This window comes from Mus musculus, chromosome 1, assembly GCF_000001635.26.
Source record: "Mus musculus strain C57BL/6J chromosome 1, GRCm38.p6 C57BL/6J".
Taxonomy (NCBI): domain Eukaryota; kingdom Metazoa; phylum Chordata; class Mammalia; order Rodentia; family Muridae; genus Mus; species Mus musculus.
The window spans coordinates 172,455,514-172,478,809 of record NC_000067.6 but is presented as its reverse complement, the minus strand read 5'-3'; the positions used below and the strand labels follow the sequence as shown (position 1 = coordinate 172,478,809).

Genomic DNA, 23,296 nt, shown 5'->3' with positions numbered 1-23,296 from the left:
AGCATCAGTGGGAAGAGAGGCCCTTGGTCCTATGAAGGCTCAATGCCCTAGTGTAGGGGAATGCCAGGGCAGGGAGGCAGGAGTGGGTGGGTGGGTAGGGGAGCACCCACATAGAAGCAGGGGGAAGAGGGATGGGATAGGGGGTTTCCAGAGGGGAAACCGGGAAAGGGGGAAACATTTGAAATGTCAGTAAATAAAACAATCAATTAAAAAAAATAAAAAGACAGGATGCATGCAGCACAAACAAACATTTCACTCTAATAGACTCATTTCCCCACCCAGAGGCAAGCCCGAGAAGGCCATGGGCTTCAGTAAAGATGCTGAGGCAGGTAGGAAGGGTGGGAAACAGATTTTTCCTGTACTGCCCAGCGCAAACAGAAGCATCAAGCACGGTGCCCCATAGGGGTAGGGACTTGGCTTTATTTTCAGATGGTGTCTCTCAGGGAATACTGCTCTTTTAGATGTTCAACTCTGATCCCAATCCCACCAGTCCCCCAGAGAATTTCCCTAGAGCCTGAAACAAAGCTCAGAAGAGGACCTCAAAAGCCAATCAGACGGGAGTAGGGCCAGACTTCCCCTTCTTCCTCAGTTTGATGCGGTTTCTCTTGAGTTTCCTCACCCTTGGCGTCTCATAGCTTTTCTGGGCTCGGAAGAGGCAGAGTCCCACAGTTAGAATTGCCAAGAGTAGGAGAAGGAACAAGCTCTTAACCAGTAAGCAGAGCATTGAAGGCTTCTCCAGATATCCAGGATCTGGGATAGGAAGAAAGGGAAGAAGTTCAGTATAAGACTGGTGATTTTAGTGTGCAGATCTCTACCTTGAGCTTCCCAGAAAGGCTCTTGGGTTAATAGCTCACATCTTGTGGCAAATTTTTTTCTAGAAATACCTGTTCTGTGCACAGACGCTCAAGGACTGAAATCTAGCTATCAGTCTCAAGCCAAGCACAGAAGAGTCCTCTGGAAATCCAGAGCAATTGACAAATTGCAGACACTCCCCCATCCAGTGGCAAGCACCTGCAGGAGAGTGTTATGATCTAGAGTCCTGGTATGTTCCTTAAAAAGTCTGGAGAGATGGTTCAGCAGTTAAGAGCACTGACTGCTCTTCCAAAGGTCCTGAGTTCAAATCCCAGCAATCACATAGTGGCTCACAACCATTCGTAATAAGATCTGATGCCCTCTTCTGGGGTGGCTGAAGACAGTTACAGTGTACTTACATATAATAAATAAGCAAATCTTAAAAAAAAAAAAGTCACAGGCATGGTAGAAAGAAAGAGGTAGTGTCCCAAGGCACAGGACTTGCACAGGCTCAGGAATGGTGTCTTGGGCTTTGGTACCTGCACAGAAGGACCCAACAGAGATGCGACGGGAACTGATGTTGCTGATGGGGTTGCTGACCCTGCAAGTATAGGAAGGAGCTTTGTCACCAGGCCTCCAGGATGTACTGAGGACAGAGCCTTCATGGGATGTGTTAGTGCTGTCCTGTGATGAAAGCCAGATGTAGGTCACGTCCATGCCTGCTCTCTCTATGGAGCACGTCAGAGATATATTACAGACACCTTCCTCTGAGATGTTAGAGTTCACAGTGATGTGGGGCTTTGACAGCCTCCCTAAAAGAGAAGAAAATAGACCCATTGAACATTCCAGAGTTGGGTCTGTTTTCCTAGTCTCTCAAGCCTTGGGTATTCTTGCTATCTTGAGAGGTATTTATTATAATATTATTTATTATTATTTACTCAAACAATAAATAAGCAAAATCAAATAAAACAACCACATAAATTGTGGTTGCAGGGTCCTGAGGATCTGCTGAGACAGATACCCAGCCCTAGAACCTTCTGACATCACTCTCTTAGCTTTACACCCTCTTACCTTCAAATCCTCTTCTATCTCACTGATTACACAGTATAGTATCACCCCTCCCCCTCCCAAAGACCTTTACATGGTAACCATCTCTCCAAGACCCAAAGTAGATTCAATGTGGCAGGTGAAGAAATTTTGTTTCAAGTAGGGAAAAATGTTTATTAATCCTCGAACCACTCAGGGGAATAAAGGCTTCGAGAGCTGTTTATCTAGAGCAATCTCCTTGGTGAAAAAGAGCCCTTTGATGCTCTATACACCATCTTTATCTTTCTTACTGCTTTGGGCACCTCCATGGAAACAGCCTCAGTGTCCATTGCCTCCTTGTTCCTGTTCATTTTCCCTGTGGCTGAAGCTCAGGCACTGGAACAGACCACACTACAAGCAGTCTGCCTTCCAGTTTCAGCCTCTTAAGGCTTACCTCAGCTCCCGAGCTTCCATGCCAAGCTCAGGAAAGCCAGAATAAGGGGAGTCTTAAACTCACGGTAGACACGGAGATGGTAAGACTTCGTGATGTGGGACTCAGATGTCTTCAAGTTGACTTGGGCGTTGTAAAGCCCTGAGTCTTCCCAGGTCAGATTGCTAATATGCAGGGAGTAGCTGGACTCAGAGATGCTCACTCTGCCCCGGTATCGAGGATCCACTGCCATGATAACGGCTGGCTGTCCCTTTTTGCCTGGCTTCACGATGGCAATGTTGTTTTGAAAGAGCCAGTCTATGTGCTTAATTTCTTCATTGGATGGTATTTCCAGAGAGAGGTTGATAGACTCTTGCAGGACACCAACCACTTCCTCAGGATCCTCATCATCTCCAGAAAACCCTTTGGCTGAAAAAGAGATGCATACAGCCTGGCTGATATCTCTTGGTGGCTGCAGTTAGGTAACAGAGTAGCTATGACTCATCTGCCTCTGAGCACCTTCTCTAGCTCTATGCACCATCGTAGGACTCTCTAGCTACCTCTTGTAGTTCTAGATTTCCACTGCACCTGAGTTGATCAAGGATCTGGGAGGGGGTGGGGTCAGGGAGGGGGAAGAGATGGTCCCCATTGATCTCTTCACCATTTCCCTTCTTTTTTGTCCTTCTGGAACTGCAACCCCATGCATGTCACCCAGATATACCCTCTCATCCTGCTCAGAGGCCATAACCCACTCCTTGGAGTTCAGAGTAGAAATTCCCCCAACCTAGCCTGAGATTCAGCTACATCACATGTAGGCATGCATTCAGCACAATCCACATCAATGTACAACAGTGATACATGCACACCCATGTTTATTGCAGAGCGAGTCACAATCATCCTTTGGTGCCCCATCAACAGAAGGGCTGACACACTCATCCCCAAAGGAAGGGTCTTGCCAGCCTAAGGCCAAGTGGAACAGAGGGTATAAAGACAGTCTTATACAGGAGCAGGGAGCCACTCACCTTCCTGAAGCAGCAGCAGGAGTGACCACAGAAGGGCCCCCATATTGGCAGCTCTTGCCTGGGAAGAGTGACTTGGTCAGCTGGCTAGGCTGTGGAAACACAAGCTGGTAAGGGGTCCATAGAGGCAGAATGACTGGTTGATACTGGCAGGAAGCAGAGAGGGAAATAATTCTCCCTCCAACTTCCTCTGTACACATTAAACTCCTCCCTGGCCCTCATGGAAATGTGCCTCTCCTCCGTCTAACAGTCAGATGATGTAAGCCACTGTCTCAGATTGCCCATCCCCCAAACCAAACCCAAATCTCACTTCCTAATACAGACTTTGACTTTTCTATCTCCAGCCAGCTGCATGCCCAGATCCCGTAGAAATCACATATGCACGTGCTTCGAACTACCCAGCTGTCGGCCCTCTGAACACTCTCGCCCACCCCCTCAGTATTTTCTATGCTGCTGTGATCTTTATCTCCCCTGAGAGAGTCTATCTTTTATTTCCACTGTTATGTTTCACTGTTCCTAGCCCCTGCTAAACGCATCTTCATGGCATTAGAAAAGATGAGCGTGGGAAGTCTTCTATTTAAAGCTATTTGTATTCCCATTTGTGATGCTGTCTTCCATCCACCTTTCTGCTTTGCCTGGTGTCTGCAAACAGTTTTGACCACTCAGTGCTACTGCCATCTGATTCAGTGGCATGAGCGGTGCAGACTAGTCCCTGGAGTGTCTGAACATCAAGTCTTCACTGGGAACTTCTGGTTGGGCACAGAAGACACCTGCAAACCTCCAGTCTGCCACCTTGGCCAAGGAGCAGTGAACTCAGGAGCAGGTATAGTCCTTCCACACTGACAGATTTTTGTAGTCACAGCCTTTTCGGCTACACTTGTTTTTCCTTCTCCATCTCTTCAGGCTCCCTATAGGAGTAGAGATTAGACATGACCTGATGAGAACTATGGGTGCTCCCCAGAGATGGTGTCACATGTGTGCAGAACTTCCCAAGCCAACATCCACCAAGTAGGATTCACTGGGTGAGTACCCTTGTTGCATGCAATGTCAATGTCAATAGTACTGAGGAGAATGTGCGTTACACAGAGCAACGGCAGACAGGTTGACATAAGACACCTTTGTGATGGGCTGGGGATCAGCTCTGGGATTGGTGACTAGCAAAAGCCATCGCTTCCTGAAGTCCTCTTAGTTTGAGTAATGAAAGTCTTTTGCAGGAGCAAAAGTCAGGACAGCTAGCTGGCCCCAGGGGTTCCTGGAGGCAATGAAGTTGACATCAGCAGGATTCCCAATGCCAGTAATGGCTGGAGCTGAAAGCAGCAGCATCTCCCAGCTCCTCCTAGGGTTTTTGTTTGTTTGTTTTGTTTTAACGTAAATCCTCTCACTTTGTCTTTTGAAGATTTACTGTTCCATAAGGAAGACAAGATTGGTGCCACCTAAGAGGGTTCTTACTGCAAAGAATTTGAGGACATCCTCCTTCTCCACTGGCAGGATATCAAGTGTTCCAGAAACTATGTGAATTTGGTTTTTGTTTTTGTTGTGACATGAATTGAGAGGGACATCACATAGGCCCTCTGCCTGGACAGCAAGATAAGGCTAATTCTCTCTTAAAATACTGTTTCAGGTCAAGAATAGTGGCACATACATTTTAATATCAACACTCAGAAGGCAGAAGCAGGTGGATTGCTCTGAGTTTCAAGCCAACCAGGGCTACATAGTGAGACACTATCTCAAAAAGAAAACAACAATAATAATGACAGTAATTTAAAGAAGGGTGTAAATTAGAGTTGTTAATGTCATGGAAAGATTTTAAACCATTCAGATTATCAATGTTGATCAATGATATAGAGAAAATCAGATTTGAGAAGGATTATATAGAATTAAGGTAAGAAAAACTTTCCTCAGAAGAGGAGCCTTTATCCTATGTACACTCTTGGTGTAGAGTGATGGATAGTTCGCTTTATGTTACATGTTTACTTGGTACAATGTAGAATCACTTGGAAAAGGGTCTCAATGAGGGATGGTCTACACTGAGTTAGCTTGTAGGTATGTCTCTGGAGTTGACTGACATATGAGAATCCAGCCCACTGTAGGCAGCACCATTCCCTAGGCTGAGGTCCTGAACTGTATAAGAAATAAGCATAGGCAAAGAAGCAAGCATTCATGTATTCGGTTCCCTCTGCTCTTGACTGCATGTGTGATTGACTAGCCATGTATGTATTCGTTTCTTGTTAGTCTGATGTGACCTTCTCAGGCTCCTGATACTGTTTTCCTTGCTTTGATAGACTAGACTATATCCTGGAATCATGAGCTACCAAAAAAAAAAAAAACAAAAAAACAAAAAACAAAAAACAAAAAACAAAACAAAACAAAAAAACCCTGTTTTTTCTCCAAGTTTCTTTCTGTTAAGATATTTTATCACAATAACAGAAATGAAACTAGAAGTAGAACTGAAACTAGTGGGAATGTAAATTAATTTGAGTCACTATGGAAATCAGTATGGTGGTTCTTTAAAAAAAAATAAAACTAAAAATAGAACTATCATATAATCTAGCTATACCATTCCTGGGCAATATACTCAAAAGACTCTAAGTCAGAAAGATGCAGTGATCCTGCACATTCAAGTTTACTGCAACTGTATTCACAGTAGCTGTTACGGAATTAGTCTAAGTGCCCAGCAACAGGTGAATGGATAAAGCAGATATGTTGTGTATACACCATAAATATTCAGCCATAAACAATGAAATTAAGTCATTGATAGGAATGGAAATGGAATCACAGATAATCATGTCAAACAAAATAAACCATTTTTTTCATATGCAGAGTCTAGATTTTTTTTTTTTGAAATCATGATAGTGAAAGGAAGATAACATAAGAACAGGAAAGAGAGACTGGGGTGGAGACAAGAAAAGGTAATAAAGAGCAAATTCAAAGTATGTTACACACACATATGAAAGTATTACAGGAAACTCCATTATTTTGTAGAACATACACTAATTTTAATAAGTTAAAAAGAAAGAACCTTGAGTGGGAGAGATGGCTCAGTGTTTAAGAGCACACACTGTTTTTTCAGAAAACTCAAATTTGATACCTAGAGCCCACATCAGGCAGCTTACAACTAACTACCTGTAACGCCAGCTTCAGGTGATGCTCAATACCCCTCTGAACGTCTGCACACTCTCACACACATACTCACACGCACGCACGCACACATATATAGTAACTGAATTTTAAAAAGAAAGTGGGAAGGAAGGAAGGGAGGGAGGGAGGGAGGGAGGGAGGGAGGGAGGGAGGAAGGAAGGAAGGAAGGAAGGAAGGAAGGAAGGAAGGAAGGAAGGAAGGAAGGAAGGAAGGAAGGAAGGAAGAAGAGAAGGTGTTCCGGCTAGTTTTGTGTCAACTTGACACAGCTGGAGTTATCAAGAAGGTGTTCCGTCTAGTTTCCTGCACAAACATCATGACCAAGAAGCAAGTTGGGGAGGAAAGGGTTTATTCGGCTTACACTTTCACACTGCTATTCATCACCTAGAAAGTCAGGACTGGAACTCAAGCAGGTCAGGAAGCAGAAGCTGATGCAGAGGCCATGGAGGGATGTTCTTTATTGGCTTGCCTCCTCTGGCTTGCTTAGCCTGCTCTCTTATAGAACCCAAGGCTACCAGCCCAGGGATGGTCCCACCCACAAGGGGCCTTTCCCCCTTGATCACTAATTGAGAAAATGCCTGACAGTTGGATCTCATGGAGGCATTTCCTCAAATGAAGCTCCTTTTTCTGTGATAACTCCAGCTGTGTCAAGCTGACACAAAACTAGCCAGTACATTGGGGATGGGGTCCGATGGGGAGACAGTGGTCATAGGACACAATGTTTCAGTTGGACAGAAGGAACAATTTCAACAGAGCTACTGTACAGCATGGTGACTACAGTTAATGACAACATAGTGTATTCTCAGAAATTGCCGATAATAGGTTTTCAGTGTTTGGTTGTGCAAAAAGAAAACGACTTGAGGCAGTTAATACACGTGTTAATTAACTTGATTTAGTCATCCCACTATATACACACAAATACATATATTTCTTTTTAAAATTTTTTTGTTTTTATTTTATGTGCATCAGTGTTTTGCCTGCATGTGTAAGAGATCCAGGATTCCCTGGATCTTGAATTGCAGAGAATTGTGAGCTGCCATGTGGGTGCTGGGAGTTGAACCTGGGTCCTCGGGAAGAGCAGCCGGTGTTCTTAACAGCTGAGCCATCTCCTCAGCCCCCATATATACATATTTCAGTGCAACATGCTGTACATGATAAAAGTATACAAAATTTTACCAGTTTCTGAAAATTAACTGCACAAAATTACAGCTAATATTAAAGCAAGATTAAAAAGTAAACAAGGTCATGTGTACAATGTTTAGGGTTTAAGAATGCAGACATTGGAGGCTTCATGGGGCAGAAAGTGTCCATGAGAGATAATGGAGAAGAAAGCAGGACCAGGTTGAGAGGGTGTGGTACCATGGTGTAGGTGTCTCAGTTGGCTAGCTTAATGGGAGCTCTGGTGCAGTGTTACCCAGTAGAGGACCCTCTGTTGGGCAGGACTGCCCAAGAGCTAGGTCTTGGGCAAGACCGTCAGGTGCCAGTGCCCACAATGTGCGCAGTTCTTGATTGGAGCTGCCCTAGAAGTGGTGAATCATGGAGGGATGCAGCTAGGGATGGCTGTCAGCTCATCCCTGCAGATGAAGAAAGTTATCTCTTAAAGGGGGATCAAGAGACCACCTTTATTGCTGCTACAGTGAGCATGCCGACAGCCAGAGATGTCTGGGCTCACGTTTATTGAGCCTGCCCCCATAAATATAAACAGTCCACTACGTCTTTGGAAAGAGACAAATACTTGCTACCTCCATTCCTCACCTAGCGCTTCTAGTCCAGTGTGGAGAGGGTTGCTTCTCAATATGATATTCAAAGAATTGCTGCTTCTGCTCATGGACTATGATCTGAACACAGCTCCCTTTCTCTCTCTCTCTCTCTCTCTCTCTCTCTCTCTCTCTCTCTCTCTCTCTCTCTCTCTCTCTCTGCTCCCATCTTGTTCCCATCTGCAGTCTGCCACTACACTAGGTGGGAACACTGCCCTTGGTCTCTGGTCTCAGCTCAGAAATGACAAGTTCTTATCCCACGTGATAAATTAAAACTCCAGATTAACTTACCATGAAATAATCTCTCCCCATTAGCATGGGTACCAAATGGGACGGGGGGGGGCGGGTGTCTCCGTACCATTCACCCCTCAGCTCGCCACCACCCCTGCCCTTTCCTCTTTGCTGCTCCCAGCAATGTCTCCCACAGCTTATATTTCCTTCTCCAAAAAGAGGGGGGATGGGAGGTATGTGTGACAAATTGTTCTTATCTGGCTGAGTGACTTCATACTCTGAGTCTTGGGAGATAGTTAAAAGGAACTATTTTCTGTTGAGGACTTTTGCTGGTTAAGGCGTCTCTATTCTGGATAGTCCTTAACAATTCCTTCCTCCATTCCCAGGCGTCTGGAACAGACCTCTCTGCACAGAGAACACACACATACACACAAACCCCTTCACATGCCCCTTTGACTGTGGTCTCTGGGTAACCAAGCAAGCCATTTCTCATTGGTTGGCTACTGTAAATATCACTTCCCTGACAGATTCCAGGATCTACAGCGCAGCTTCAATGCTCTTGGCTCCCTAGATGAGAATCAGATCTTAGTCTATTATCAATTTTAACTTGCCTGAGCCAGTCTTAGGTTGCTGTCCCCCTCAGACGGTCTTCTGCAGGACAAACTTCCAAAGTAATGGTTAAATCCAATTTTTTCTCAATTGCCCTCTCTCAGCCTTCTGTCCATGGATAAGGGGTTCTAAGAGCAATGGTGCAGGTTCGTCTTAATTTCCTCTGCAAGGGGCGATCTGATCTCCCTCATGCTGCCTTTGACCTTCTGGCATCTGTCACATGGTCAGCTCTGGCTAGCCAAGCAGGAAGGGATCCATTCCAACATTTTGTTTATAGCACATGCTTAAGGCTTTCTGCGGTGTGTCCCTTTGACACTGGGTTTCTATCTTTGACAGTTTTTAATGATTAAGTCGTCCTCACTACCTTACTGCTGAATTTTTTCATCCCGGACATGTTTTGTTTTTCTTTTTTCTTTCTTTTTTTTTTAAAGATTTATTTATTAATATATTTAAGTACACTGTCTTCAGATGCACCAGAAGAGGGCATCAGATCTCATCATGGATGGTTGTGAGCCACCATGTGGTTGCTGGGATTTGAACTCAGGACCTTCAAAAGAGCAGTCGGTGCTCTTAACCACTGAGCCATCTCTCCAGCCCATGTTTTGTTTTTCTATTGCTCTGATATCACTGCAGCAAAGAGAAGCTAACTCAACCCAAGCACGGGTGCAGCTTAGGAGCAGGGCTTGGGTATACGCCAGTCAATGGAGTGATGGAGCATGGGTGGGTGGGTGGGTGGGTGGGTGGGTGGGTGGGTAAATGCCTCAGCCTCATTGGTCTTCCATGAGATAATTCGGAGGCACATTCCCTACGATTGTTAAACGTGAGGGAACACTGGTTGTCCACATCAACACTCTCCCTTCCATCTGGGTCTTTAAAAGAAAATAAGACAATGAGAAAGAAATGTCTTCATTCTAATTGTTGTGTATGGCCTAGGGAGGAGGGAGCAATGAAAAGTTGTTCTTTGGATCTAGAAAGTTCTCTTAGGATCTGGAAAGATGAGGAGCCACATGGCAGAGGCAGTAAATTCTAAGTAAATCTTCCTCTGAAGGCGGAAAATTTGTTGGCTTGCATGCATCCTCCCATTGTGGGTTGGACCTGCGTACACCCTCCCATTGTGGGTTGGACCTGCGTGCACCCTCCCATTGTGGGGCGGGCCTGTACGTTTCATAAATGCTTTCCCTTTTTTCTCATTCCCACTTAAATGTCCGTGTTAAAGGGATGATTATCCAATTGAACCATGAAGGTGGCTGGAGCGAAACAAAAAGATGTTCAAATGGTTGAAGTGCTCCCGAAGGAGCACTGAAGGATTGTGAAAGGGGAGAAAGGAGCATTCCTTCAGAGGGACCAGAATGTGACATCATCAAAGTGGGGGAGGGGTCAGAGCACACTGAAGCACAGAGAGCGTCTAGAACAGGAGAACCAAGAAAAGCAGATGGAAAAGAGGTTAAGATGAGGCTAAGCGTAGAGAAACAGCTCTGCACGGGACCTGAGGGATGCTCTTAATCCTTAAGACACCGCATTAGCCACTGTAAAAGGGTTCTCTAGATTCACAAAACTTATGGAATGTCTCTATATATTAAAATTATTAAAATGACTTACAGCCTGCAGTCTAACTAACCCAACAATAGGCAGCTGTGAATGGGAAGTCCAAGAATCAAATAGTTGCCCAGTCCCATGAGGCTAGTTGTTGCAGCTGGTTTTCTGTATAAGATGGAATCCTGAAGAAGTAGGATTCCAACAGTTCTGCTGGCAAGCAAGTGCAAGCAGGCAAAGAAGAAGAAAACTGTCATTCTCCCATTGTCCTTATGTAGGCCTCCAGCAGAAGGTGTGGCTCAGATAAAAGGTGTGTGCCACCACACCTGAACCTAAACTGTTCTTTACTTGGAACTCGATCTGTCCCTGACTGGCCTTGAACTCAGAGATCTGCTTACCTCTATCTCCTGGAATTAAAGGCATGTACCACCTTGCCTGGGCCTATGCTTTTCATGGCCACTATGCTCCAAGATTCAGATCAAAAGCCTGTGTCATCTAGCCTCAAGATCTGGATTACAGTTGTTTCTGGATGGTAGTTCATTCTAGATATAGTCAAGTTGACAGCTGGGAAGAGCTATCACAGCCACTCTGACACTGAAAAGAATTCAGGAGAAAGCAGCACGGTAAACCAGAGTTGGAAATGCCATTAAATGATATAGTGGTATAGCCTTAATGCCTTAATTGCGAAGGTTAAGAGAAAGAGATGTGCTCAAAAAAAAAAAAAAAAAAAAAGACAAAGGACAAAGGACAAGTAAGAATATGGCCATGTGCTTTCTAAGGCAGAGAGACAGAAGCTTATCCACGCGAGGGTATGGGCTTCTCCTAGAGACCTTGCTCAGATATGGCTGAGAGTTTGTGAGTTTACCTTTGGCGAGGAAAAGAAATAAGAGATGAGAAAAGAGGACGCAGAGTCTATCAGGAAAGCTTTATTAGTCCTGACAAGAGAAAAGTAACTGTGGATACATTCGGAGGAAAGGATGCAGTAAAGGGAGACAACAGAAACCGGGGCAGTGGGGAGATGAGACATGGAGTAAGGTTTCTTCCCCACCCACAAGGTTGTAGGCAGATGACATCCAGAGCACAGTGAACGGGGACGTGTCTTAGATGACAAGACTGTCCTCCCTTAAAATCAGAAAGAACAGGCAGATGTGTGGAAAGGTTTGCGTGTGTCAGGAAAGGAAGGCATTATCCTCGGCATCAATGGGCAACAGATTGCTCTGGGATAGACAACCGGGAAAGCCATACACCTGAAACTAGACTGCTTGGCTCTTCCACAACAGGATTCTCACGCCTGCGCTCTATGAGTGAAAACCAAAGCACTTAGCGTAGAGTGAGTGGCCCATGACGAAGTCTCAATTAATGTGAGCTGGGCTGGTTACTGAAGGCATGGCATGAAGACAAGGGGCCGCTCATTTGTCACCAACTGTCTATGACTGTTAAAAAAGAAGATGGCAAAAATCTCTAATATGAGGAAGATAAGCCAAAAGCACCCATCAGCCTGAAGAGCTTTGATGCTGGGATACAGAGCCCAGCTCCTTGCTTCCCATGCCAGCAGCAGCCTGTACAGCAGCCTGACCTTTAAGCATACAGGGATGTCACACCTAAGGCTGTTCCCTAGTACACCTCTGAACAACTAAGTCCGCATCTCATCCGTGTCACATATCCCAGAATCCCAAAGTGGTCTCCCCAACTTATCTATGTCCTCTGGTCCTCCTTATGTTAATTGTTCTTATTAATAAAGCACAGGCTTTGTCCCGCCTGCTTTAGAGTCACACAGAGAGATGGTTAACACGCTGGTGCCGTTGGCCCCACTTCCTACCCACTGAATTAGGATGGTGGCGTGGAGGAGGGAGCCAAGGAACAGCCGTGCTCATTCATGATGCGAGATCACCAAGTGATTCTGCCTTATACTGGGAATCTGTAGCCTGCTCTTCAGTTCTGTGAGCTTGGAGAGGAAGCTCCCTAGCCAAGCGATATCTTTTGTCTCCAGTCACAAAAGGTTTGTTTTCCCCTGGGCGAAGCCACGAAATGACACTGTCTGTTTTCTTCTTGGACTGAGCTCTGGGGAACATGAGAGGGGCTCTACCAGCCTTTAACCTGTTCTCCTGGGCTTTCCACGGACCGGACTCACAGACTGCAGCAGGGTGGCAGGTATCAGTCCTGAGAGCTTCCTCCTGACACTCTTGCTTTTCTCTCTTCAGACCCAAGGGCTCAGAGGCATGGCTTGCTGAAAGTAGGTTGTTTCAGAGAACATTTTTAAAAAGAGAGAGAAAGGGGGCTGGAGAGATGGCTCAGTGGTTAAGAGCACCGACTGCTCTTCCGAAGGTCTGGAGTTCAAATCCCAGCAACCACATGGTGGCTCACAACCATCCGTAACGAAATCTGACTCCCTCTTCTGGAGTGTCTGAAGACAGCAACAGTGTACTTACATGTAATAAATAAATAAAATCTTTAAAAAAAAAAAAAAAGAGAGAGAGAAAGAGAATCTTCTGAGCTCATCCAACATCTTGTCTTCCAAATTAAAAACACAAAATCCACAGGTCTAGGATGTAGAACAACTTCAAATCCACAAAATTTAATGCAAAGTTGGGACCAAAATCAGGGGTGGGGGTGTTTTTGGGTTAAGTGTTTGTTTTTTGGGTTTTGTTTTTATTTTAGTGTTACTTGCTTTGTTTTATTGGTTTTTCTTTTTGACAAATGTGTTTTGATGAACATACATAGTAATGGCTTCCAACATGGCGTCTTAATGCATCTGAGCTATCTTGCTTTGTGGCATTCCCTTCCCACATGACCCTCCCCCACCCCACCCCCACCCCCGTTTCCCAACTAACGCCGCCACTTTGCTTTTCACCTACATAGATCATTACTCTGTTCCCACCTCACTTAAAATCTCTTCCTCCTCTCTCATGTCACCTTTTCTAGTTTTGTAGCACACACAGGGGGTGGGGGTGGGGTGGGGAGGAGAGACAGAGAGAGAGTGAGAGAGAGACTTTTAAATTTATATTGTCCATATAAAAGAAAACAGAATTTTTACCTTCCCGAATCTGGCTTATTTTGCTTACTAGTTTCCAACTTTTGTCCATTTTTCTGCAGATGGCATGATTTCAGTTGTACAAAATTCCATCGCGTATACGTACCACACTCTCTTTCTGGGTCCATCTCTTGATGAACTTCTAGGCTAGTCCCACTTCCTGGTTGGCCATTGTGAATAGTGTGCCAACAACACACATGTAGGCAAGTACTTCTGTGATGTGTCGATTCAGTTCCTTTGAATATACACCCAAGAATGCAAGTACAGTAGTCCTACTTTTGGTTTTATGAGGAATCTCCATACTGATTTCCATAGCAGCAGAAACAGTTTACATTCTTGTCAGCAGAGAGAAAGCATCCTTTGTTTACCATATCTTCGCCAGCATCTGTTATTTATTTTTTTTCTTGCTGATAGCCATTCTGATTCAGGTGAGATTTCAGGTCTTCTGGAATCTTGTTGGTGGGGTGTTACTTGATTAAATGTTTTACAGCGCAGTATGGCCAACTCTGGAGATGTTCTTGCACATAGAAAGTACTTAGTAACTGTCATTACTATAGTTGGTGTCAGTATTAATCAGTTTGTAGTCATTTGTTGTCACTGGTTTATATTTGTGACTGGAGGTATACCCAGTGAGCACTAGGAAACAGAAAGGAATGCCTGAGGAGAGCCGGCTGGCAGCTTTGCCTGTGCTGGGTGCTGGCATTTTTCTTAGTTAACTCAGTATGGCTCAAGCTCTTCTTCTTTGCAGTAAACTGTGTCAACATCCCAGAACTGATCAGAATCTGTGATCACTCTTCCTTTCATCAGAATGATCGACTCACATGAGATCAGCTACTCATCCTACAAACATTTGTTAACCTTCTGCTAAGTGCAAGGCTCTCTGTTCCTGATGTGGGATACAGGGCTGGCAAGGAAACCGTGGGCCTCTTACGGTCATCATGGCCGAGGTCACAGAAAGGTGAGCAGCACTCAGTAACTATCTATCATCAAGTAATAGGGTACTGAGAGGGAAAATGAAGCAAAATTAAGGAGTAGAGACACAAGGCAAGAAATGCGCTGTGGTTGGTGTTCAGGTCAGGCATGCTAGCTGTGGTTACCCTATCGTGACACTTTCGCCCTATACACAGTCGGCATGGGGGGTTATCAACAGAAGCCTGCTTAGGAGCTGCCAGAAGAAAGGAAATAAGCTTCCTTTTTCTTTTTTGTCGGGTAGAGAGTCCCCAAGGCGTTCCCTACTGCTTTAATACTTCCATCGATTGGAAGAAGTAGGGGGAGCGTCTAAGATCCAGGTTCTCTGAGATCCTGTCTAACAGTCTCACAGGGATTGGTCTAGACCGGGTTTGCTAGTCAACAACCCAGCGATAGTCTATCATGCTCATCTCTAAAGTGGCTCCTCCTACTGGACCCTTGTCTGCCTAACAGAGAACCAGACAGAACTCAGCTGGTATGGCCAGGATGTGCCTGCCCTTCTGTGGCTCTCAGGCTTCTATATGTCCATGACCCTTGTTCTTCTTTTTTTTTTTTTTTTAAATAAGGTATAAACCTTTATTTGATTATTCGCTGTTTACAGATAATGTCTCTGTCTAATCTTGGATGACCCAGTTCTGGACTTCATACTTTGGTCTGTAACCTCATTTGCTCCCTTTCTAGGGGCACTCTCTACCTTCCCCTTTGTGTGGAAAGACTGCAGCTCTTCAGTTACCACATACAAAATGCTCTATCCTCCCTGTCAAGTTCCCCATCGAGTTTGTCATTTGCTTCCATGACACTCCATGACCCTGTGTGCTTGGGACTATATCTTTCTTCTGAGAGAGAGAAGAGCCGTGTGGGAGCCTGATCTTGGTTTACTAAGGAGACATGGAGTCTAGACTAACCATGGTGAGACTGTGAGACAGGATCTCAGAGAACCTGGATCTCAAAGGTTCCCCTTGTTTCTTCCAATCGATGGAAATATTTAAGAAGTAGGGAATGAGCAGGGCGGTGGTGGCGCACACCTTTAATCCTAGCACTCGGGAGGCAGAGGCAGGCAGATTTCTGAGTTCGAGGCCAGCCTGGTCTACAAAGTGAGTGCCAGGACAGCCAGGGCTACACAGAGAAACCCTGTCTCGAAAAACAAAACAAAACAAAACAAAACAAAACAAAACAAAACAAAACAAAAATAGGGAATGTCTTGAGGATTCTCTACCCCCACAAAAAAGTGGCAGATTCAAGGTCATTAGTAATAGGACAAGGTGGGAGGAGAGTTTTAAATGATCTTAAAACAACAAATAACAACAACAAATCACGCAGGCTTCCTTCAGTGGAAATATTACAGGAACCCCAATATGATTTCAGCAGCTCAGTTAAACCCCAGGCAATCCTCAGCCCAAGGGCCCTATGAACACCCTCTGCTCAGGAGTTGGCAGGGGTTCCCAGACTTCTACAGAGGGTGATGGAGTACCTTGTTTAAACCCTGCCCAACTCCACTGAGAATCCTTTAAAACTGCGTTTATCACCCCTCTATGACTTATCCCCACAAGAATGCTATACGCCCTTACAGTAACCATGACCTGCTTGTTGGGAGAAGGAAGGAGGGCCCCTCTGTGAATCAGTAACCTGGGGAAGCTGGGTAATAAGAATGACGAAACCTAAGCCCTATCAAATGGGACTGGGCAGCCTTGCCTACAAAGAGGTTTTGCTATAAGACCCATAGCTTGTAGGAAAGAGTATTATAAAAGTGGGGCCGTTCATTGGAGCTATGGAAAAGATGTGACCAAAATGCTGTTACCGACAAGTGTCGTACTCACTGGGGGACCGAGGGGGCCCCCACTGGAGGGAAGAGCGCTTCTCCCGGCGTTCCTGTGCTTTCAGTGTAGAATTCATGCTCGCTCTCTCACGGTCACCGCTTTGTCCCCGTCCACCTCAGGCGGGGACAGAGCACTGGTGAGTTTAGATACTGACTGCGTTCCTTCCTGCAACTGATTTTCCTACCCTGTTTTCTTTAAACCTCATGTTCCTAACCAGCTGGCATTTTATCTTGTGACATTGTGTAGACTCTGAACAGCCTGTGAGCTTTTAACCAAGTGTCCAGTCAGAGAGAGAGACTACAGTTCTCAAAAAAAAAAAAAAAACAAAACAAAACAACAAGAAAAAAACTGCCTTCTCTCTAAAACCAGTTGCCAAGCTTGAGGGATTCCAAAATCTTCCCACTGCTGCAGGAATTTGCTGGGACGACTCCTTGGACACCTTTGAAACGCTTATCCTCCTTACTATGATTTAGTATAGGGAGAGGATACAGAGTAAAGAACAAAGTTCTGGAGAAGTAGGTACCTAGGAGTTCAGAGAAGTGTGAAACATGGCATCTCTAGTTAGTTGGGACAGTGTTTGCCCCATGCACTATGAACATTACCCAAGCCTTGGAATTTTTACTAGAGCTGATAACATGTGTGCCACATGGCTAACCTTGAGCTCCTACCTACCCGTCCAAAGGTTAGACTGATACCTTTAATCTATAGTTCTCTGGAAAGGAAATTATATTTGGCTCTTAGCCTCCGTGTTAAATTGCTTTGTTGAATTGTCTGGTAACCAACACCCCTGGGTGAATAGACATTCCTATCATGCCTGGCATGGAAGGCTTTAAAATTAAATCCCAGTAGCTCAGGGTAAAAAGCTACAACAATCTTTAGAGAAGAATAATTTCTTACTATATTGCATATACAATTCATCACACACAGCCAGGTATGGTGGCGCAAGCCTTTAATCCCAGTACTTGGAAGGCAGAGGCAGGCGGATTTCTGAGTTTGAGGCCAGCCTGGTCTACAGAGTGAGTTCCAGGACAGCCAGGGCTATACAGAGAAACCCTGTCTTGAAAAAAACAAGACAAAACAAACAAACAAAAATCATCACTATAAGATAAATCTGGAACAGATAACTGTCCAAATCAAATGAGTAGAGGTCTGACCAGGCTATGGATCTTCACTGATAACAGGATCAAAACCCCGGAGAAGAATCAATGGACTTCAGAAGGGCTCTGTGGCCAAAGTCAATGACCACCTTGTAAACTGATTTTACTATGAAACCTTAGTATGGAGATAGGAACCAGGATCCCCATTACTCTAAGATGAGGAGGGTTGTCCTTTAGTGCTCTCTGGGACCAAGGAAAGCATAGGTGTTCAGACTGTCTCAGACATGTCTTATTGTCTCATTTATTTGGATTAGGATGGACCTGTGTGTGGTAGAAGGTGGGACTCCTAGCGGATGTTCAGGACCATTTGAGAAAGACATTGACTTGAGGATGTTGTTGACCCTCAGACTCTAGAGTCTGAGAGCCACTCTAAAGAAACCTTCAGTAGCATCTGCGTGAAACAGCTCCATCTCTGACATTCTGAGAACCTTATGGTTCCCAACAAGCACACACACACACACACACACACACACACGTGCTCACACACACATGCATGTATATACATGCACACACCACTATATATACATATACACAAATACACACATTCACACACATATATATACACAAATACACACACTTACATACATACATGTATACACAGACACACACACACTTATATATGCACACTCACACTCATACCGCATATACTTACACACATACATACAAGCTTGCACAAGCACACACACACACACACCTGTCTTCAAGACTGTTGACTCTCTATGGAGCATGGCATATATACTCATATCAGTGGCTCACCCAATCAGGAAAAACTAGAATCGTTGTCAGTTCTGGACATTTGTAGGTCTCCTAAGCTCAACGACACACAAGACTCCTACACCTCTGTGTCTCTCTACTCATGGGTTATGTGCCTATCTCCCTCACCCAGTCTGGCAGATGTGTGTATTGTAGGCCAAGAAATGCAGGGCTTAGCATTGGTGAGATCTCAGGAAATTAGTTCTCTAGGGAAAAAAGAAATCACAACTTCTGTGGTTACATGAAATTGTGACTTCTCTCCCCTTACATGTCTGCCCCTCCACTCTCTCCACATCTCACCAGCTGCTGAGGTTGGAGGATATGCAGTGATCCCAGACCCAAAGCAGAGGCTCTACATGGGAAATAAGATACACTCAGGAGACGATGCACTCACCCCATAGTGGTGGGAGGGAGTAACTATGCCAGGAGGAGCCAGGCAGCTCCCCAAGATCACCCCATCTCGGTAGAACACGGTAGACAGAAGAGCTCTACTGTTTCCTTAACAGGGTGAGCAGCCCCTGACACAAAGTGAGACGAGGACAAGACTCAGACTCTGACTGACAGAAAGTGAAGACAGCCTTACTTTTCAGGCTGCAGGCTTCCTCCTCCACCCCAAGGGAGGCCTGGCCCCTGATATCTAGACCCCTCCCTTTCTCACTTATCCTATAGTCTGATCTATAGGCAGAGTCCAGTTCCTGATCTCAGACATCCTCAGGGCCCACCTCACATCAGTAATGCTCCGGGTCTCCCTCTTTGATTTCTTGGATACAGAGTTCTGGGTGGTGACTACTGTTTGCAAAGCATGTCTGTCTGTCTCATAGGTGGTGAAGAGTACCCATGAAGTGACCTCTAGGGGTTCAGCTTCATCTGATACCGCAGAGTCAGGTGGTTGCCCTTTTGAGATTCTGGAGATGGGATGGGGCTCAGCACAGGAGCCTGGAGCAGCTCTGGGGAGACACAAGGCCAGGTCTTAGGAAAAGAGTCTTGAACAACGAAGCCTACAAGATTGAGGACTGAACTTCAGTGTAGCTCATAGACTGCAGGTATGAAATCCAGAGCCTGTCTTGTCTTTATCCAGGGACGCTAAAACAACTTCTTCAGGGCTTGGCCCCTCTGACATTCCCAGAGTCACATCCAGAAAGCCTTTACGGTCATCCCCTCCCCAGAAGGGAAGGGGAAGTGGTAAGGTTCATCCAGGAACCCCCAAATTAGAAAGCCCAATGTGGCTTTTTAACCTCCAGTTCCTCCTCAAAGGCTTTCCCAGGTTTAAATTCCATCAGTGGCACACACCAGTCCATATTCCCACTGGGTCCCTTACTCTCTACCTAGACGTGTAGTTGGCTTGCTGGTTCTCATCCGAAGCAACACCCTGATGTAACAGAGAGGTCTTTCTCTGGGCTCTGAATCCATCACAAGTCAAACCCTATATATAAAAGGTATCCTTAAGAGCCAAAATCCACAGCTGGTATTCATGCCTGATAACTTATTTTTTTTGTTTTTGTTTGTTTGTTTGTTTTCGAGACAGGGTTTCTCTGTGTAGCCCTGGCTGTCCTGGAACTCACTTTGTAGACTGGTCTGGCCTCAAACTCAGAAACCCTCCTGCCTCTGCCTCCCAAGTGCTGGAATTAAAGGCGTGCGCCACCACGCCCAGCTCGCATGCCTGATAATCTTGATGAAGAACTGTAGAAATAAGATGCACTGAGAGGTTCCTATATGTCCCTTTATGAGGAAGAGGAATACAGGTGTACTTGGCCTCCTTTCTGGACCACAGGGTATCTTGTATCACTCTTAAGACACAGAAGGTCTGTAGAGTTATGAACATACTTCCCATTTTCCAAGCCTGGTTCCTTGATCAGTACTAGCCACTTATCATTTGAGTTTCCAAGTGTCTACAGTTTCTCCCACAAGAAGTGACATTCATAACTCACCGGAAGTCTGAGAACTCACGAGTCTGTCATAGTTTCTTGTTTTTGACTGATTCACTGAAAGGCAGAGAAACGGGGTTTATTTATTATTAATTCATTGACTTATTCATCCATCAAACATTTATTAAATACACTCTACAGGCCATACACTGAGGAAATGAGCTGACTCAAGTCTGATAGGCAAGAAAAGAGACAAAGTGTAGGTATAAATACATAGAAGTAATTGTTCCATTCTACCTGGAAAGGAGAGTCTGATTGGACAGGTCATCTCGGCCTCACCTTGCAGCATAGGCAAGTGTTCAGTAAGATGGAGAAATCAGGAATTCCCATTACAAGATGAAGGCACATAAGGAAAGGGTGGGAGCAGAGGAGAATTCTTGGAATCTGGGAAATGTGTCAAGGCTGAAAAGGCGGGGCTGTGGGGTTGGGGGATGGTATTGGGGAGTCTGGAGAGGTGGTGACCAGTGACATTCACACTATGCCGGAACAATGGGAAGAATTAAGGATTTGGAAGAATATAATTAGATTTATACTTGAGTTCCTATAAATTGTGTGAAGAGGGACTGGAAGAGAAGGTGAATAAAAACTAACAAACAAACAACAAACAAACAGTGAGGTTTCTGCAATGGCTCAGGCGAGGCAGGAGGGCATCTTCCGAGAGACTGGCAATGAGGTGGAAATAAGGGAGTGAATGTGTGAGGCGCTGAAGGCGGAGGTATCCAGCACAGGAAGAACGCGTGGAAGGAGAGGGGCTGCGGATCATGGGAGGCAGGGAAAGAACTGAGGTATGGAGAGGTAGACGCTAAAATGTGCCCATCTTAAGGTGAGGTGCTTTTGACGTTGCTTGCTGGGGCTATCTGTCAGTTTAGAGTCTGTGTCAATTAAATGTCCCGTTCTGGGCCGGAAGAGAGCAGAGAGTCATTAGCACGTGGTGGTATAAGGCAATTGTGCAGGGAGAATACTTTCATCCTCAAGCAAGGAGGGCAGGTGGAGGACTAGCGTGTTTATGGTACTCCTTTGTTCTTATGTAAATATGTGCGTGACTTAGGTTTCCCGGGCTATGATAAATACCAAAAGCACCTTGGGAAGGAAGGAGAGGGTTTATTTTATCTTACAGCTTGTAGGATATCATCCAAGGAAGTAAAGGTTTGTCAGGAATTCAGTTGAAGGGGGTTGGGGGGACCGTGGAGGGATGCTGCTTACTGGCTTGCTCCCTAGGGCTTGCTCAGCCTGCTTTCTTATGCAACCCAGGACCAGGGGTCTAGGAGTGGCACCACCCACAATGGGCTTGGGTTCTCCCACTCAATCATTAAGGAAGAAAATGCTGTGCAGGCTTATCAACCAGGTGAGTCTGGTTGAAGGCATTTTCCAGATAACTCCAGCATGTGTCAAGTTGACAACAACTAATCAGGACTAATATTATTATAATACATATAATAATGTATTATTATAATACAATTAATATTATTATAATAAATATAATAATCTAATATATGTAGTTTATAATAGTAAAGGTTAAAAACCACAAAAATGGGCTGGGAATGGTGGCGCGCGCCTTTAATCCCAGCACGTAGGAGGCAGAGGCAGGCAGATTTCTGAGTTCGAGGCCAGCCTGGTCTACAGAGTGAGTTCCAGGACAGCCAGGGCTACACAGAGAAACCCTGTCTCAGAAAACCAAAACCAAACCAAACAAACAAACAAAAAAAAAAACCCCACAAAAATGTTTACTTAAAGGGTTAATTAAATAAATTATAATGTAGCTATATAATAGAACTTGATCGAGCCTCAAGAAATAAAGATATGAATCCTTAAATACATACACAGAATGAATGAGTCCTAAGATAAGGGATTAGTGGAGTGAGGTAAAAGCAGAATATGAAGTTTTATATATATATAAAGACATTATATATATATATAGGACATCTTTACTTGTAAATAAAAAGAACTACTCATGTTCAAAAACTTCAGAACATCAAAACAGACTGTACAAATATATATATATATATATATATATATATATATATATATATAATTCTGAGCTTAATAGAATGGAGCCCGACTTTCTGACTGATCTAAAGTCGGGGCCTGTGGAACCCTTTGCCAGACAGCTGTCCTCTTTGACAGCGTGGGTGGTCAGAATGGAACGTGAAAACAGGAACAGTACACAGAGACATGCAGGAACATGAAATTAAAGGCTCACCGAACTTTCCATCACAGGAACCCACAATGGAGAAAAGAGAGGGGATTAGATTAAAATAACAGGGGCTTCCTGGCAGAGGGAATAGTTAAGGATTGCAATGATACTCATAGGAGATAGGAGATCTGTGCAGCCTCCTTATATTTTCTGTGTGGATGTAGGGAGTGACAGTCCCCATGGCTCCCCTGCCCTGGCCCTGCCCAGTCTCAGTTCCTACTATGTTCCCTCCCCAGGGGTATTTCTGCATGACCTCTGTCCACCCTAGCTGTAAGATCTCCAACCCCAGCTGCCTTTTCCATTTCCCTCTACTATTGCCTCAGGAGGAACAAGCAGAGGCCAGATGGTACTTAGGTCATAGTTACCACAGGCTCTAAGACGGAAGGAGGAAAAGATGCAGGGGTAGACTTGGAGATAGGCGGGAAACTTTCTAAGAGAACTGGGTTTGTGTGAAAACACAGGCTTTGTTTTGGGTTGGGAAGGTTAGGGAAACCTACCCTTATTTTTCATGAGGCAGGATGTCAGTCTTGTGTGCAACCGAACGAACCTCGGTCTGCTGTCAGTCTGGTTGCGTTTTATGTCTATTTTGCCATGTTCATTCTTTCAACCTTGTGATTCATTCACTTTGCATACTTGGCATAAGCAGAGAGGAGAGTTATAACACTGGCTACAAACCAGGAGGCACGGGGTGCCTGGGTTCAAGTGCAAGGCTCTGCATTCAAACTCCACCACGGGTAGAGAAAAAAATAACCAAGCCACTCCCAATTGCCACCCTTCCTCTGCACTCGGTTCCTCTGACTTTTCTCAGTAGTCTCTACCAGACCCCACTCTACCTCCCCCCCCCACCCCCTGCCGGAAGTCCTTTTTTCATATGTAAATGTTGCTAGGAAGCTAAGAAGAAGCCCTGCAGTATCTCTG

At 45.0% G+C, this 23,296-nt stretch overlaps 1 protein-coding gene and 1 pseudogene across 2 annotated transcripts; both read right to left on the bottom strand.

Annotated features, from left to right (window-relative positions):
* Positions 1 to 388: 388 nt before the first annotated feature.
* Slamf9 (SLAM family member 9) lies at positions 389 to 20,241 on the bottom strand. Of its 2 annotated transcripts, XM_017313038.1 has the most exons (5): positions 20,188 to 20,241; positions 3,271 to 3,359; positions 2,336 to 2,677; positions 1,332 to 1,604; positions 389 to 750 (listed from the first exon to the last, which is right to left on the bottom strand). In XM_017313038.1, exons 2-5 carry the CDS (start codon positions 3,311 to 3,313, stop codon positions 551 to 553), a joined length of 858 nt encoding a protein of 285 aa, XP_017168527.1. In that variant the 5' UTR covers positions 3,314 to 3,359; positions 20,188 to 20,241; the 3' UTR covers positions 389 to 550. The 2 variants fall into 2 exon arrangements, with proteins under 2 accessions (XP_017168527.1, NP_083888.3); NM_029612.4 differs by lacking the exon at positions 20,188 to 20,241 and having other exon boundaries at positions 401 to 750; positions 3,271 to 3,450.
* Positions 3,996 to 4,787, bottom strand: Gm7804 (predicted gene 7804; annotated as a pseudogene).
* Positions 20,242 to 23,296: the final 3,055 nt, after the last annotated feature.